Here is a 16,061-nt window from a genome sequence, read left to right as displayed (position 1 = left end):
AGCTGAACTTTTAGGATCATTATCACATGATCCTTTAGAAATCATTCTAATATGATGATTCATTATCAAAGTTGGAAACAGTTCTGCTGCTTAATTTTTTTTCAGAACATGTGATACTTTTTTTGGATACTTTGATGAATAAAAAGTAAAGAAAAAAAGAAAGAAAAAAAAGAAGAAGCTATGTTTTTAAAATATAAATATTTTGTAATAACAATATACACTACTGGTCAGTAATTTGGGGTCAGTATTTTTTTTCTTTCTTTTTTTTCAATACTTTTATTCAGCAAGGATGAGCAGATGAGCAGAAGAAACTTCTTTCAAAAACATAAAAAAAACTTCTTTCAAAAACATTAAAAATAGCAATGTTTCCAAACTTTTGGTCTGTATATATATATATATATATATATGTACATTTTATATATAAATTTACACGTATATATTTACATATATATATATATATATATATATAGTAATGTACATTTAGTTAGAATATATAATTTATACACAATATCTAATTTATTAGACTAGTATACTTTTAAAGCTGCTTTACAAAATGAATTGTGAAAATCTCTACACAATACATTAAGTTGAGCTTATTTAAATTATTTTAAAGTATCGCAAATAACCAAGCAAACCGAATAACTAAATGTAAAATAATCCAAATGTTAAATTAAATACAAAATACATATACATATAATTTACTGTATACAGTAGAAAAAAAAACTTTTTTATTTTTACTAAATAAAAGCACAATGACTCCATAAAGACATGTGATAGTGATCTGCTGTCAGTCTCAAGACAATAATAATCCGGGTTAGGGGTACAAGTCCAAACATCCATGCTGAAGTAGAAATGTCTTACAGCTGCAGAAATGTGTCAACACAAGCCCATGACGACAAACTTGCACAGGTGATATTTAATCACTCACGTCGTGAAATCCTCCATATGGTCTTATAGATCTCATCCTCCTCTGCATCCAGCAGTCTTTCCAGGGGCCCTGCTGAAATCTAAAACACATCATCATGCACCTAAATGTATTTCACAGATACATAAAGATGATTTAACAAAAAAAAAAAACGAATTTAGAATTAAAATGATAAGTTAAAATAGAGCAGGGGACCAGATTTCAGGATATACAAGACTCGAGCCAAATATTACTGTATCATCAGGAGGGAATCATGATAATAATCGATGTAGAGATCTTGTTCCAGACCAACCTAACAGAGCCCGGAGAATCATCACACAGCCGCCAGGAGGAGTCAGAGCTACAGTGCAAGAATGAATGCACTGAAGTACCCTCGTGTTGGAAAACGATGGTTCAAGTTTATCTTCTGAAATTTCGCTAATTAAAATGACTTCCCGAAATTATATTCGGGTCATTCTATGAAGCAGGTTTTCTCATTTTCATCAGATGATTTGCTATGATAATTTCAGCATGACTTCTCCAATCTTTTTGACTAGCAGCCCACTGGATAAAGAGTTTAAAACTGATTTTATCAAATAAAAAAGCAACATTTATCAAAATAAATTATTTAATGGTGGACAAAAATTGAAACATATATCCTCTAAAAGTGATTTAAAAATACTATTTTGGTTTATTCTTAAGTAACTTTTGACAGAATGATGCGGCTGCTGTTCTCCTTGTTATTAAAGAAGTGGTCATTGATCGCATCCAAATGTCATCAATATGAGGTTTCTATAAATAGTAGAAAAATAAATAAACCCTATTTTATCTGTTTATGTTATGCTTGATGAATCTTGTTAGTAAAAAAAAACCCCCCCAACAAATTATGAATGTTAAATGAGAGTGGAATGTGGCAACATTTGAACTTGGCTCTTCTGAAAACTTAGGTGAAGTCCTGTTATGGAATAACTCATACAAATATTTTGAAAATGATTATTAATTTGATAATTTTATTGATTTGTATATAGCCTTTAATCTAAAAAAATATATCAGTGGAACCAACATAAAGGTCTTCACATATTTCTAATATGTACTGTATTAATCAGAAATGAGAGCAACATTCCGAAACAGCTTTCCACTCTCATCGTTTTGAATCTCGATACTCATGATGTCTAAAAATGCCTTACAGCAAAAGTTAGATTGTAAGAGACTGATTCTTTTGGAGATGGCCACTCACTCATGCTTCATGCTTCATGCTTCAGATTAACCAAGTATCTCAGATTATTATTTAAATAATTAAAGACATGAGGCATTTTAAAGACCAACATTTTATGTAAATTGAATGTGAAAATTGGCCATTGGCCATTGACTGGTACCTTTGTGGACTTGAAGGGAAAATGCCAAGGCCAGGTTCAGTGGTTTTAAAAATTTGCAAAAGTCCATGGGGGAATCCTTGAGAGAACAACTACTCATTTTACAGGAAGACTGAATTTAATTCAAAACAACAACACTGTCAAACTGTAATCCTTTAAACGAGATAGCAGGTACTGATTACATGACTAGAAAGTTACAATTTACCCTAATGAATTGCATCTATGGCAATGATTAAAATAAACCATTCTAGGGTTGTGAGAAGAATTCCCCAAGAGGTCAAGATCATGTGAATTCCATGGTTCCGTATTTGCATTCCCTTTCCTAGTATGGGAAAGGTTAAAGTACGCATCTATTGCCACCCACGCAGATCTTTCATCCACCCAGCCACACACACACAAACACACACACACACACACACACACATACACACACACACACACACAAGAATCCCTATAACCAAATTTCCCTTAATGACCAATATGTAGGGGGTTTTAAACAATATATAAAGAATTTAGAGAATTTCAGAGAATTTCTCATCTCTGAATTTACCATAGACAATACACTTTTGCTAGTCTTTCCTGGGAAAGTAGTGAATGCAGCACTGACAGAACCCAGTTGTCCTTGGAACAAAGCTGCAGTGTATGTTTTGCGCAAACATTCAATGTCATTCCTTCTCAACTGATTTACATTCATTTGAAAACCAAAGGTAAAACACACCCACAAACCTCAAACCTACTAACTACAAAGTTTACATACTTGAAATGCTTCAAATTTCAAACACTTGCTAGGTTATAACCCAAAAAGCAAGTAGATTTGTTTCGAAGAATGTTAAAATGTTTGCAATGGTTAACATGTGTTCTCATGCATTTACTTCCTCCCACGCCAAAGGGTATGTACAGCAGAGGTGTGCTAGCATTGTTTCGGGAATAGGGAATAAGGAAGGTGTTCCTTCCAAGACATGGAAATGTAATGCAGATGTTCTGCCAGATTACAACAATTCTTCATTCAGAACTTGAAGTTCTAGAACGGTCCAGAATCATGTGAACCAGCTGATTCTAGAATTTCTGTGGAGAATGAGTGAGTTTCGGCTTTTGAAAAGAATGCTGATGCCATCAATGAGCGCTTTGTATTCAGCATGGTATTCGGTTTCTTTTTACTTTGATGTCTGGCTTTCGGATCCTTTTTTATCTTTCTCTCTCTCCCTCCTTCTAGCTTTTTAGAACACAAAAACATTGGAGAATCTGAGAAGGGGCATGTTCATTCACAGAGGGAATTGAAGCTCCCCCCTGACAAACTTGAATTATGACATTAGTAGTGTTTACAGACTGGAGTCTGTTGTTGTTGTTGTGCGGTACAGGGCTCAAAGGCTCTATCATGGCGGTATGATTGCTAACATGTGAAAGATGTCGTTGTTTGGGCCTCTGAACACGTTCTGAGAGCTGAAGTGGAGGATGATCTCACAACTCTGGAATGTGAAAACACACTGCTGTAGGGAAAAAAAGCTTTTTCGGGGTGTAACATATCCCCCTTCTGGGCCAATCTGGACCACACGCCACTGAAATGAGAGGTTAGATCAGACCAGAGACATTATATAGAGGAATCATAAGAACGTAAGACATCAAACAGAATTAGTGGATAAAATGTTTCCATATAAAGGTTTGTTGGCCAGTGTAGAGAAACACAATGCAACCCAATTAGCAGTAATTAGTACAGCAAATCTCAAAGAGACACTTATGTTATAACGTATTTATGTTTTCTAAAGTTGTTCAGTTTATAAAATAGTTTGTTTTTGTTAGGGTTGTCATTACCTTCTGCATCATCGTCCACGTCAAATGCATTACATCGTGACATTACATAAGGTCACTGTTTGTGTTTGGGCATGTTTGGAGACCGGACTCATGTTTTGACCTCAGAACAGAATGTTCTTGTCTGAATCCATGGTGACGTAATTTCTCAGACGTCCAGCCCACTGCTCACTCTTTGGCCTCTTTTCTCCTGAAGCAGAGAGCATATGCCACTGCTTAAAACATTCTTTTGAGATTCAGATCAAGTCTAAAGCATCCTGACATGACAGACCATGAGAATACTTGTGAAACAGAATTTATCTGGCATTTTTCACAAATAGGGAACAAAACAGGGCTGAAACTCTCAAAAAGTTTTCATTGGTCTGTAAAAGCAAACGTATTCAACCCTCTGAAGGTTACAGTGACTAAAATATAATATAATATTTGCCATTTTGTAAACCTTAAGACATTTAAAAACAGCTTAAAACCCATACAGAATGAATGTATGTATTAATTGTTATGTAATAGATATTTCTATAAATATGAAATAAACATCAAATAGACAAATGAAGCAAGTAGCAAGGTGCAACATTAAGCTGTCACTCAACTGGAGTTAATTAATTCACTGGTTAGTTTATAGTTATTGATAAACTTACATTACCTGAAATTTTTTCATGTTTTTACTCACCAAGGCTGTTTGTTTGCTCATAAATACAGTAAGTTGAGTAATATTGTGAAATATTGTTACACTTCTAAATAACTCCTTTCCATTTTAATATATTTTAATACATAATTTACTGTATTACTGTGATGGCAAGGCTGATTTTTCAGCAGCCATTGCTCCAGTCTTCAGTGTCACTCTAATTCTGATTTGGTAATCAAGAAACACCACTTATCATTATTAGTGTTTAAAACAATTGTGCTGCTTAAAATCTTTGCGGAAACTGTGATACATTTATTTCAGGAATAGTTGATGAATAGAAAAATCAGCATTTCAAGTCAAGTCTATTCAGATTTATGTGTCAAAGCAGCTTTACAGTGTCAGACAGAAAATAGTTTTTTGACAATAATTCAAGAGGACAATAACAAAGAGTCATTTTCCAGCTAAAGTCAGTTCATAGATGATTCAGTGATATCATCATCTGTCTGTGAAATCAGTCAAGCGTCCCCAACTAAGCAAGCCCAAGGCAACAGGGGCAAAGAAACCAAAACTCCACCGGTGACAGAAATGGAGAAAAAACCTTAGGAGAAACCTGACTCATTGGGACCAGTTCTCCTCTGGCAGACGAAACCAGCATGGTGTGGTTTCATTCCAGGCTGTAACATAAGTCAGATTCTGCAGAGGACTTTTGGTTCCTGTGTTCTTGTGCCAATGGTCATCAAGGTCACAAGGTATTTGCAGGAGATCTGCCTCTGGAACGCATCTTGACATGGTCTCCGCTGACATTCAGGGCTGTAGAGGTCGTCTCTAGGTGCTGATCAACCATCTGATCTAAATATGGACTGGATCCGAGTGGCTAAAGTGACCATCAGATCTGGATACAGACTGGATCTGTATGCCCACAGTGATCTCGGAATAAGAATGAAAGAGACTAATATTAGCGTAGATGCCATTCTTCTTAGGATGTTGCGTGTATGTGAGGCGTTATAGGCTTTATCAGGTGATCATGTGAAAAAAAAGTCTTCTGTCACTTTTGATCATTTGATCCATGCTGTGGGACACAAACCAAAAACTAAAACTAAATGGCAGTAACATGCTAGGCCACTCTAAACTGGAAAGATTTACACACTTGTATAAAATATCTCTGAAAAGTGTTTATCAATGCAAACATTTGAGACTGTCAAGCAGGCAGTAAACTGACACAACACCCCTTTAGTTGTATAAATCTTAATTTAATGATACTCCAAAGTGTGAAAATGTGCCATAAATCACTTTAAACGTGTCGAGTATCAGAGTGCATACAGAAGTAAACACCACAGTAGAAAATTCCGGCAGATGTGGCTGAAAGGTGGCCAGTTAAAATGACACATACACACACCTGATACACACCCCTTAATGACAATACAGCTGCTGCATGTGTCATGCACATTATGTTTTTAAATACACAACTTGTCATGCATTTGAGGAAGCATAAGTGTTGCAACGGTGTCTTTAGATAACAATGTAAAGTGAATGTGAATCATAATGGACACACTGGTTCTGTAAGAAAACCAAGGCTTTTCTTTTCCTCATAGGAATAATGTCAAAATGTGTAATTAATTAACTATACCAATTGAATGTATCATAGAACAAAAACTTTACCCAACAGAAACTGACCGAAGTATTAAAAAAATGTGTCTGACAATGATATGACGAAAAACAAGACATAGGTATGATGTGAATGTTGCAAGTCACACAGGAAGTACATACAGAGACTGTAAAAAGGAGATTTTTTCAAATTGGTAACCCTTTAATTAATTCTTCAATGAAGAAACTGTTTCTTCTTAGTTCCTTCTTATTTGGGTTTAGTTGTGTATATTTGGGATTTGTGTTACATCTTATGTTGTTAAATGAATAGTTATTGTATTATTGTAGTATTATATGTGTTACGATGACAGTGTTTTATATTTGTTTACATGACGCTGTGTACATTCTTTGTATTATTTACCTCAACTTGTGGGAAAGCTACTTGAGATTAACTTTGATTATACATGTGGCTTTCTTATTACAGCCTGTGTTGTCAGTAAATTATAAACAGATTTTAGTACTTCAGTAGGTTGATATTTATCATTATATATGAAATATGAAATATATATTAATATTCTTTAATGATTTTGTGTACATTTAATTTCAAAATCTAAAATATTGAATATTAAAATCCACAACATTCTGATTTCACACTATTTTTCTTTTCTTTTCTTTTTTTGACAAAATAAAGACAATTTGATACTATGATACTAAAGAAATATTAAGCAACTGGACTCTTATATGAAATCAAAGGTTTGGCTTTAGATATATCCAGTAGTTTATCCAGATTGAAGCAGCCATTTTTTTATTTCTCAGAAAGTTGTGGGAAGAAGATCAATGGATGCCAGAGTACAATGATATCAAAACATCAGGCTGTCATTGCCAACAGATCAGACTATGCCAAGCTGCTATCTTCAGACTAACAGGACAAGTTGTGTCACGCTGCTGGTGACATCACAGGCACTTCACAGTGACAACATTGTGTGTACATTGTATATTGTTCTATGGGGTTAGAGTAGAATTTGAAACTGCAGACCTACTACCATTGAATGTACTGAGATATTGAGATGTTTAGGGTGAAAATGAAAAGTTCTGCAGGAAACGTGTTTTTAAGAAACTAAACCCTGCATGGGAAACAGAAAAGAGATCAACTGAAATAAGAGTAAGCCGTGGGAACCGAGCAGTGACAAGCTCTCATGTGTTTATAGTTCCCAGCAAGGTCAATGTGCTGTTAGTGTATAAATAACATGAGCTCAGTGTTATTTGGGATTTCTTGCAACATAGTGAAGTATTTAAGCATGACTATTTTGCAGACTGTAAAACATTAGACATCCATGAAAAGTCTGACTGAATCAAAATAGACCCAATTAACTTTGTTAGTGTACATCTTGTGCAATTAATGTTAATACAAACACACACACACACACACACACACATAAAAAGTTTATTTTCATAACCACAATCCGAATATTTGTTCAATTCTATGACATTTCTTTTCTAATGTCAGTTTGATGGCTTGAACAGAACATCCACTCCTCACTTCTGTCTGTTTCACTTGGAAATCACAATAATGAAGTTGGTCACTACTTCTGATTCAAGAAAAAAAAATCATTAAAATGCACAAAATAACTGTCTGTGCAAGACAAACATTGCAATAATGCTATAGAAGCCATCTAAGGTCATTCTTCATTGCAGTCGATAACTGAAACACAAGATGGCATTTGTTTCTTCATCTGAATAATTTGGAGGAATGTGGCTTTTTTGCCAAATCTGATCATGTGGATTACTTGTGGCTTTTTGTGATGTTTTTGTGGTACCCATTTCCTGCAGCAGATATATTGATGAGCAAGTAGTGTAATGCTGCATTTTTTTAAACCTGCTGCACTGAAGAAACTTATCTGAGAGTCTGAACAGTAGTAAATTTTCAGCAAATTGTTATTTTTAGGTTGAACTATTCCTATTATTAAAGTAGCACCTCTTTCAGGTATCTAAATGAGACATGCATTTCTTCAATGAATGACAACAAATATTAGGAAGTGTCTGTCTGTGGGACAGGATACCTTAGTCTTAGCATCTGAGACTCTGCTAGTTATGGATGCTTGACTGATTGCACAGACACTATTGGAAGACAGCTGGATGATGACTTTCATCTATGAACTGACTTTATGAAAAAATGACTCTTTGCTATTGTCCTCTTGCATTATTGACAAACTGTTTTCCTGTTTGGCACTGTAAAGCTGCTTTGAGACAAATCAATATTGTAGCGCTATGTAAATAAAGGTGACTTGACTGGACCATGTGGAATGTGTTATATATATATATATATATATATATATATATATATATATATATATATATATATAGTGTCTGACAAGAGTCCTCTGGAACACTATTCACTACTTCTCTTATGAAACAGAAAGGAATTTGCATCGGTAGCCGAACCTGTAACAGCAAGTTTTCTGAAAGTACAAACACCCACACATATGATGGCATTGCTTTTGCAACAGGGTTCAAATATTAAATATTCTAAAACTGTAAAAAAAAAAATAATAATAATAATAAAAAAAAATATTAGATGCTCATATGGATGAGTAAAATAACAAAGACACCTGTAAGTTGCTCAGAACCTTTTGCTTATTTACAACATTATGCAGCACATGCAAAACAGCTGACAGGTGTAAAACAATCCCTTTATATTTATCATGCCTTGCATATATTTACATTTTATCACCTGTAACATAAAACTTCTGAGGATTTATTAGTCAGCCTGAGTGAAATGTTTCCTCATTTCCATTTCTTCTTAGGCAGAGTTATCTTATACACCCTAGAACAACATGTTGCAGCAAAACATTCCTTGTCAACACCTTTTCCAAACATGACACTTTGCCTTTAGGCTGCTTTTATAGACGTGCATGAGTATTTTGATATCCACGTTGGGAAAATAATAACATGTAAAGTATAAACACAACAAAACTTTGCATCATGCAAAATACTCACAAATAATAAGTTAAGGGGAATCCGGGTTTTATGATAACTTCCTTGATGTAAATAGGTGTGGTTTTGGCAGTTTCTTTGTACACATTCCTTTTAACTAGAGATATGTTAAGAGCTCAGCCATCTCTCTTTTTTGCATACACTAGATTTAATAGTCGGATACATGCATTCAAGAAAGAAAGAAATTATAATAAAATAATAATAATAATAATCACAACATTTATACAATGTATACCATTTTTTTCTCGATTTTAATATGACAGCATGTGACAGAAACTCCAGATATCCCCATGATTATCAGCCTTTAAAACAGCAGAAAGGAGAACTCAGCTGAAAGAAGAAATTCCATAGGCCTATATTTGCATTTCCCATTGTAACATGATCTAAAAACAAAAACAAAAAATGAAATCCCATTACATCATGATCATCACTTTTACAGTTTCACTTTTAAACACCATTCTAGTAGACAGGGTAGAAAGATCAGTCTTTTAAAACTTATCAAAGTACAAGCCATATACAGGTGTGTTCAGTCTATGGACTGTTTTAAACCTTGAGTGTAGCTCCAAAAAGCTCAAAAACACCTGTCTGCATTTTTTTTTATCCTGAAGACCTTGATCAGCTGTTCAGGTTTGTTTAATTAGGGCTGGAGCTAAACTCTGCAGGACAGTGGCCCTCCAGGAACTGACAACAGCTGGCAATTATCTGTGTTTTGGGGACATTTAATATGTTCTTCTTCTTCTTCATTTGGCTGGTTGCAGACCTTATCTTTGCAAAGTAAAAACTAAAACTGTACAAATATTATACACTCCTTTAACATATTGTGCATGCCATATACTACAAATAATGTCCTTTCTTTCGACGTTTGCAGGTTTGAACGGTTGTAAAAGTACCAAGAATCTAGTCACCCCTCATCTTACAAAAGCAAAAGTGAAAGTAACTCAAAAGATTTCTGCTTGGGTTAAATAATTACAAAAGAAAAGAGGTTGAGACACTATTAGGTTTTCATTTCTCAGAAAACACAGGACCATGAAATAGACAATGACAGCAGACATATGATATAAAGACTATATTAAAGTAATTACTGTAAGTGTTTTATTTGTTATGTCATATTGCTAATCGACTCAAATCTGCAAATGTCATACATCTGGAGCTGCTAGTAGTGGTATATAACAAATACTAACAAATACAATATTTTTCGACCACAACATCAGTCAGTCTCATATGCTCTGAGTTCAAGACAGAAGTTATTTGGACAGTGAATGCGTGACACAGGCAAATAACCATTTGGCCTTGTTCACCTCAAACATTTTACAGTCTAAATAGATTAAGACCTGTCCAAACAAGACCAGACCACATTACCACTTAAGACTAGTATTGACTTGCTGCCTGTCAACCACACATCAGAGAATAAGGTGACCAGCTTTACAGTAATGATGAGGACTTAGAGTCAAATCTTTCCACAAACATGCTGGTGTCTAAATCTAAGAATTAGCCTTCCATAATTGCTGTACCTGACACTTACTCAATAATGTTCTATGTAAACAGTTGTTTTAACCACTTGCTTGGAGTTCTCAAAGTGCATAACAATCAAAACACTGTTAAATGCAATACGAAGAAAGCATAGTTTCAAAGTTCTTTCACTTATAGAAAAGTTGTATTGCTTCACCAATGTCACATAGTTCAATATGTCGGACTACCAAACATCATCACAAATTTGAGCAATGTTGGTTGTGCCGTCCCTATTGTGTAAGCTCTTACAATAGAAGGACAGGATTTGTATTACATTTACATGAGCTCGGAATAAATTACCCATGATGGAAAAAAAAAAAAAAGTGAGCGAGGACTAGAAAAAGGGAAATCTGATGAGATACATTTATTTATATCATGTATGCCACTTGTGAGTTTTACCTCATGCATTTGTGTACATAGCACGCAAACCAAGGAATACTCGATCCAAGACACAAGTCATGTGACTCAAAGGTAACAATAAGTCAGGATAATATTTTTCTCCTGAGCCGACTAATATAAAGCACTAGGAACCGTTTATAACCATTTAATCGGATGATTAAATATTTGAAATATGTATGAAATACACAGTTGTCACATAAAACCAATAACCTGGGGGTTCACACTTTTTGTTGAGTGGTTATCTTTATGACAGAATGTGGAAGTGATGTGTTTTCCTTGTGGAATGATGCTGTAGACGAAAGGTCACAAACCTGATGACTCATCAGTGATGAGCCAGCAGTGGTCTTCAATGTGAAGAATTCAGTTCAAGATTACCCGAAAATGAAAGCTAAACACTAGGAACTACACACAAACACAAAAAGGGGGAATGAGGAAAACTGTTACAAAGCTAAAGAGCTAAATGAAGCTAAATGATCAACCAGGCCGACTTCCTTGCTGAACATGTGATGAGATTGTTTGGCCAAATAAGTTTCTAAACATTATTACTTTCTATAGTCCATATAAACCAGCAATCGAGCCTGATTCTGATTGACTGAAGGGCGTTTTTACCACATGGCTATAAAACAATTTCAGTCCTGACCACGTTACACTTCCATATCACTTCGCCAATTTATTTCAGTTATTTAAAAAAGGCTAAGAACCAACAACAGCAATATATATATATATATAAACTGGCCAAGCAAATTAGTTTTTTTTTTTTACCTCTCACAAAAGATATCTGTTGTGCGATACTTAAAAAATATTAAACAATCCAGGACTACCATAGAACAATATTGTACAGATTATTACATGTATTGTTGCATGGCTTTATTTGTATTCCACTGAGTATACCAGCCATGTGCTGCCCAGCTCAGGTAACCACAGCAGGTGCTGCCGCAGTGAGCTGGAGGATCAGGTGAGGCTCTGTGTGTGTCATTACCATAGTCCTCATTAGACCCCACGGATGGCCTGTAACCAGACACAAAGCCAATCTGAGCAAACAAGCACACTCACACAAATATTGTCAGGTTTAGCCAGAGAAACCAGGGACTACACTGTGTTTCGTCAGCGAATTCTTTTTCGGATGAGCTTGAAATATTTTAAGCAGGCTAAATAATTCTACATCTGATTTCCCGGCAGGATATCCTGGAAGGAAGAAAATTCCTGTATGTTTTGATAAGTAAATTCCTGGCTTCAAGAATTAACGTCCACCCAAAATTTCCATTTAGTCCTCATTGTTTCTGTCATATTCGAGTCTTTCACAAAACCAGATATTTTGACAAATTTAAATTGACAGTGGTTGTTTGGTTTCGTTCGCTTTTATATATATATATATATATATATATATATAGTTTTGATGTATGAACATCACTGGAGCTCTAATGCCTTGCTCATGGTCCATGACATTTCCTTCTTTAACTGGCCTTTGCTTATCAAGGGAATGAGACACAGACACATGCAAAGTATTTCCAGAATGTCAATCCATTATGAATTGCCATTCCATTATGGAAATATTTCGTGTGATAGGCTATAGATTTAATTCACTAAGGAAGTGGACATTATCATGTAAGCCGCTAACATCTGATTTCATTCACAGCAATATCAGTCAGAACTTTTTTTAATATTATAATATTATTTATTTTATTTTATTTAATAATATAAACTGTTGAGGTTTCTTCAAGCCTCATGTGATTTTCTATAACTCCGGCCAATCAGCATTAAAAAATGGCTCACTGTAAGGAAGTGTAACGTCAGGAAAGTAAATCACGCAAACCGTGTGACAGTCGTGATGTTAACAATTGTTGTTAACAACCATTACTTCCATATAAGAAATCAAGCCAAACTGGCTATATCCAGCACCTTAAGCCAAAAAGTACAGCAAACAGAAAGAAATCAACGGAGAAACTTCCTCTGTATGAAGATCAGAACACGATATTTTTACGACGTCATACTTCCTGCTAGACATTGTGCAGCTTGAAAGAAAACGGAAATTCATATTTTGTGTAATATTTGTTTCACAGAATAAAATAATTTTAGACAGATTATGGGTGACAAAATAAAAATAAAAGTGTTTATATACTGTAAAACTTACTAAAACATTTCCACAGCACAATGCAACTTTTTCCAAAGGCTGCAATGACAATTTTATACATAAGTCTGCTACAACATACAGATGAAAATCTAGAAAACATTTGAAGCTACAAATAATTGACTAAATAAAACACATGAACCTTGGACTTATTACCTAGCCCCATGGTTAACTGTGGTGAGGGATTAATCAATGAACAATATATTACAAAAAATAGTTTAATTGGAAGTCTAGAAAACAGTATATTCACAGAAAAAGGTAAAAGACCATAAGTACTTAAACTTCTCAGTGTATACAAAGGTTCTATTTGCAGGTAATGAAAACATTTAGCAGCCTTGTGGTAAGCTATCATTGTCCTAAGCAAGGACTCAAAACAAAACCACCATAAGCTTTTAGATAAAAGCTTTAAAGCTTACTTATCAGCACATGAAGTCATGTGTGGGACATATATGCACTATATTTCTGAAATAAAAAGTGACATTATGACAATGTGAAGGTGTTGTACTAAAATGGGTAATTACACATCTTTTTATAGCCGATGCAACAAGTATGTGAATTTTAAATGTATGCCATCTTTTTCAAAATTCCCAATTTGTATATATATATATATAGCATACAGAACACTGCTGGAAGTGTACTGACAATATAACAGGATGCTTGTGTAAACTGCACACAAAAACTGACACTGAAATTGTTACTTGCACATGCATATCAACAATTCAGATCTAAACATCTGAAATTTTTCGATTTCACCTTTTAATAAAAAAAGTTTTCAATTTCTCAAAAGATCACTTTGAACCAGTTTTTAAACACACTTGGCATCCAAAAAAGAAAATATTGAAGTAAAAGGAAAACGGAGTTCTCTTATACAAATTGTTCACATAGATTCCTTTTTGTCTTCCAATATCTGTCACAAAGTCCATTTGGATTCACCGTATCAAATAAGCAAGTGCAGCTCCGAATGTAGCCACACTACCAATGGCCATCAATGCATTTCTCACAGCCGCTTCTGTATCTGGGACATGAAAAAATTCCACAAAGCCATCCTAAAGGAGAAAAATATACATACACTAGGTGAGAACAGGTGACAAACAAAGCAAAACTTAAAAATAAATAAATAAATGCATATGCAGTTTTGTGATCGAAAAAAATCCTCACCCATGCTTTGTTTTTATGCAGCCAGTCCCGCTGGGCTGTGAGAAGATATGAAGATATCTCTTCCCCCACCAGACTCACACACTTGCTATGTCCTTTATCACTCTGATGCTTGCATACGATTGCCCCAAAAGTGAGCAGGCTGGCAATGCGCCCCCAGTTTGTGACGCCATCGCTGAAGAGTTCTGTTGCCACAGTCTTGACGAAACTCACATCTTCTCCTCTCTGCTCCAGATTCAGACGTGCAATCATACCTGAAAGAGTGAGATGTTAAAGGTCACTGCTGAATCATAAAGGCAGCAATACGTGGCGCGAGCTACCAGGCCAGGTGCGTGCTGTAGGCGAGGCTGCCATTAGACTCTTTAACAACGTTACCCTGCACTTATCAACCCATAAACATTATGAAACAAAGCGAAATGGAAGCCGTAGATCCAGCAAGAACTTGTGAAATTACCTTTGTAAACCAGTTCGTGCTTCACTGCAAGACTTTCCACAACCCGATTCATTGTTGCCAGAACCTGTTTATTCCCACTTTTAGAATGAGGGAATCCAGTAAAGTTTTTTAAGAAAATGTCAATAATCTCTCGTGTGTCCATTTCCAGGGCGTCGTAGGTAGACGTGTTGTAATCATGTGGTATTTTCTCGCAATCCGGCTCAGGCGAGGATGGTACCGAGCCCTGGAGTGTGTTCCCTGTGAACCGGTTCTGGTGCTTCAGTTCTTGCAATACCAGTGTCTTGTGAAGCAATCCGCCCGATCTGCTGTCGCCGTTAAGAGCTCTTATTCCGATGCATTGCCACAAACCGCTGTCGTGTGAAACTTTACTCCCAGGAAACATTGTTGCTAATTCACTTTAATGCCTTTAATCCAAATGATCAAATATGTATGGTAGGAAACGACGTCCTTCAAAGTTAAAATTGAAACTTAACGCAAATTAACCACATTTTACTTTAACAAGGCGAAGCTCCTTGGTGGGAAGTTTCGATGTCATATATATACACACAGTCGAAAGGGGGGGTGGGGTGGGTGGGCGTGTTTTCCGTCTGTTGACCAATCATTGACGAAAACATGTACTTCGCTTTCGAAATGTTAGGTACATCGGTTTCCGCACGTAAAGTGCGCTCCACATTCGTGTAAAGCCCAAATCTGTGACAATGCGAAAATTTACATTCTCTTCGTAAAACGAAACTGGGTGCATCAGCAGAAGCAATGTCAAAATGTTTCAAAGCATTAACCTCCAATTCTGTTTAAAGCGACCAGAGATCAATGGCCTATTCTTGTGCTTATGCTTTCTTTCCTTGGTTGGTCCGCCTTTTTTCCAAATAGTGGCGCTCCCCCTAGTGAGAACTTGTTGAAGAACAGAATTTGCAGTAAATAATTTAGCCACACAGGCAAATCACGAGCAGCCACAGCTTCAGATCTATTACGATTCAGTTTTTATTTTTCAAAGAGACCCATTTAATTTAGCAAACAAGATTAATTGGCACTTTGGAAACTAGTAAACACCGGTTCCGCGGCACGCTAGATATTTGACAAGAAATAGGCTATATTCAGACAATACTAGCTTAAAAGAAATATACTGTTTATTA

General features: G+C 35.5%; 1 protein-coding gene across 1 annotated transcript; it reads right to left on the bottom strand.

Moving 5' to 3' along the window:
* Nucleotides 1–13,279: 13,279 nt before the first annotated feature.
* On the bottom strand, nucleotides 13,280–15,462 carry LOC113059157 (induced myeloid leukemia cell differentiation protein Mcl-1 homolog). Its single transcript, XM_026227441.1, has 3 exons — nucleotides 14,929–15,462; nucleotides 14,478–14,728; nucleotides 13,280–14,365 (listed from the first exon to the last, which is right to left on the bottom strand). The coding sequence occupies exons 1-3, from the start codon at nucleotides 15,308–15,310 to the stop codon at nucleotides 14,249–14,251; spliced, it is 750 nt and encodes a 249-aa protein (XP_026083226.1). The 5' UTR covers nucleotides 15,311–15,462; the 3' UTR covers nucleotides 13,280–14,248.
* Nucleotides 15,463–16,061: the final 599 nt, after the last annotated feature.

The sequence above is a fragment of the Carassius auratus genome, chromosome 41, assembly GCF_003368295.1.
Source record: "Carassius auratus strain Wakin chromosome 41, ASM336829v1, whole genome shotgun sequence".
In the NCBI taxonomy this organism is placed as follows: Eukaryota; Metazoa; Chordata; class Actinopteri; order Cypriniformes; family Cyprinidae; genus Carassius; species Carassius auratus.
The sequence above is the reverse complement of the archived record's forward strand: the minus strand, read 5'-3'. Positions and strand labels throughout refer to the sequence as shown.

Bases quoted from the DNA above. Each gene is read 5' to 3' on its own strand.
- LOC113059157 (XM_026227441.1), bottom strand. From the start codon at position 15,310: ATGTTTCCTGGGAGTAAAGTTTCACACGACAGCGGTTTGTGGCAATGC. The intron at 14,729-14,928 runs GTAATTTCACAA...TCACTCTTTCAG, and splicing joins GCACGAACTGGTTTACAAAG to GTATGATTGCACGTCTGAAT. The intron at 14,366-14,477 runs GTGAGGATTTTT...TTTCTCCTTTAG, and splicing joins TGCATAAAAACAAAGCATGG to GATGGCTTTGTGGAATTTTT.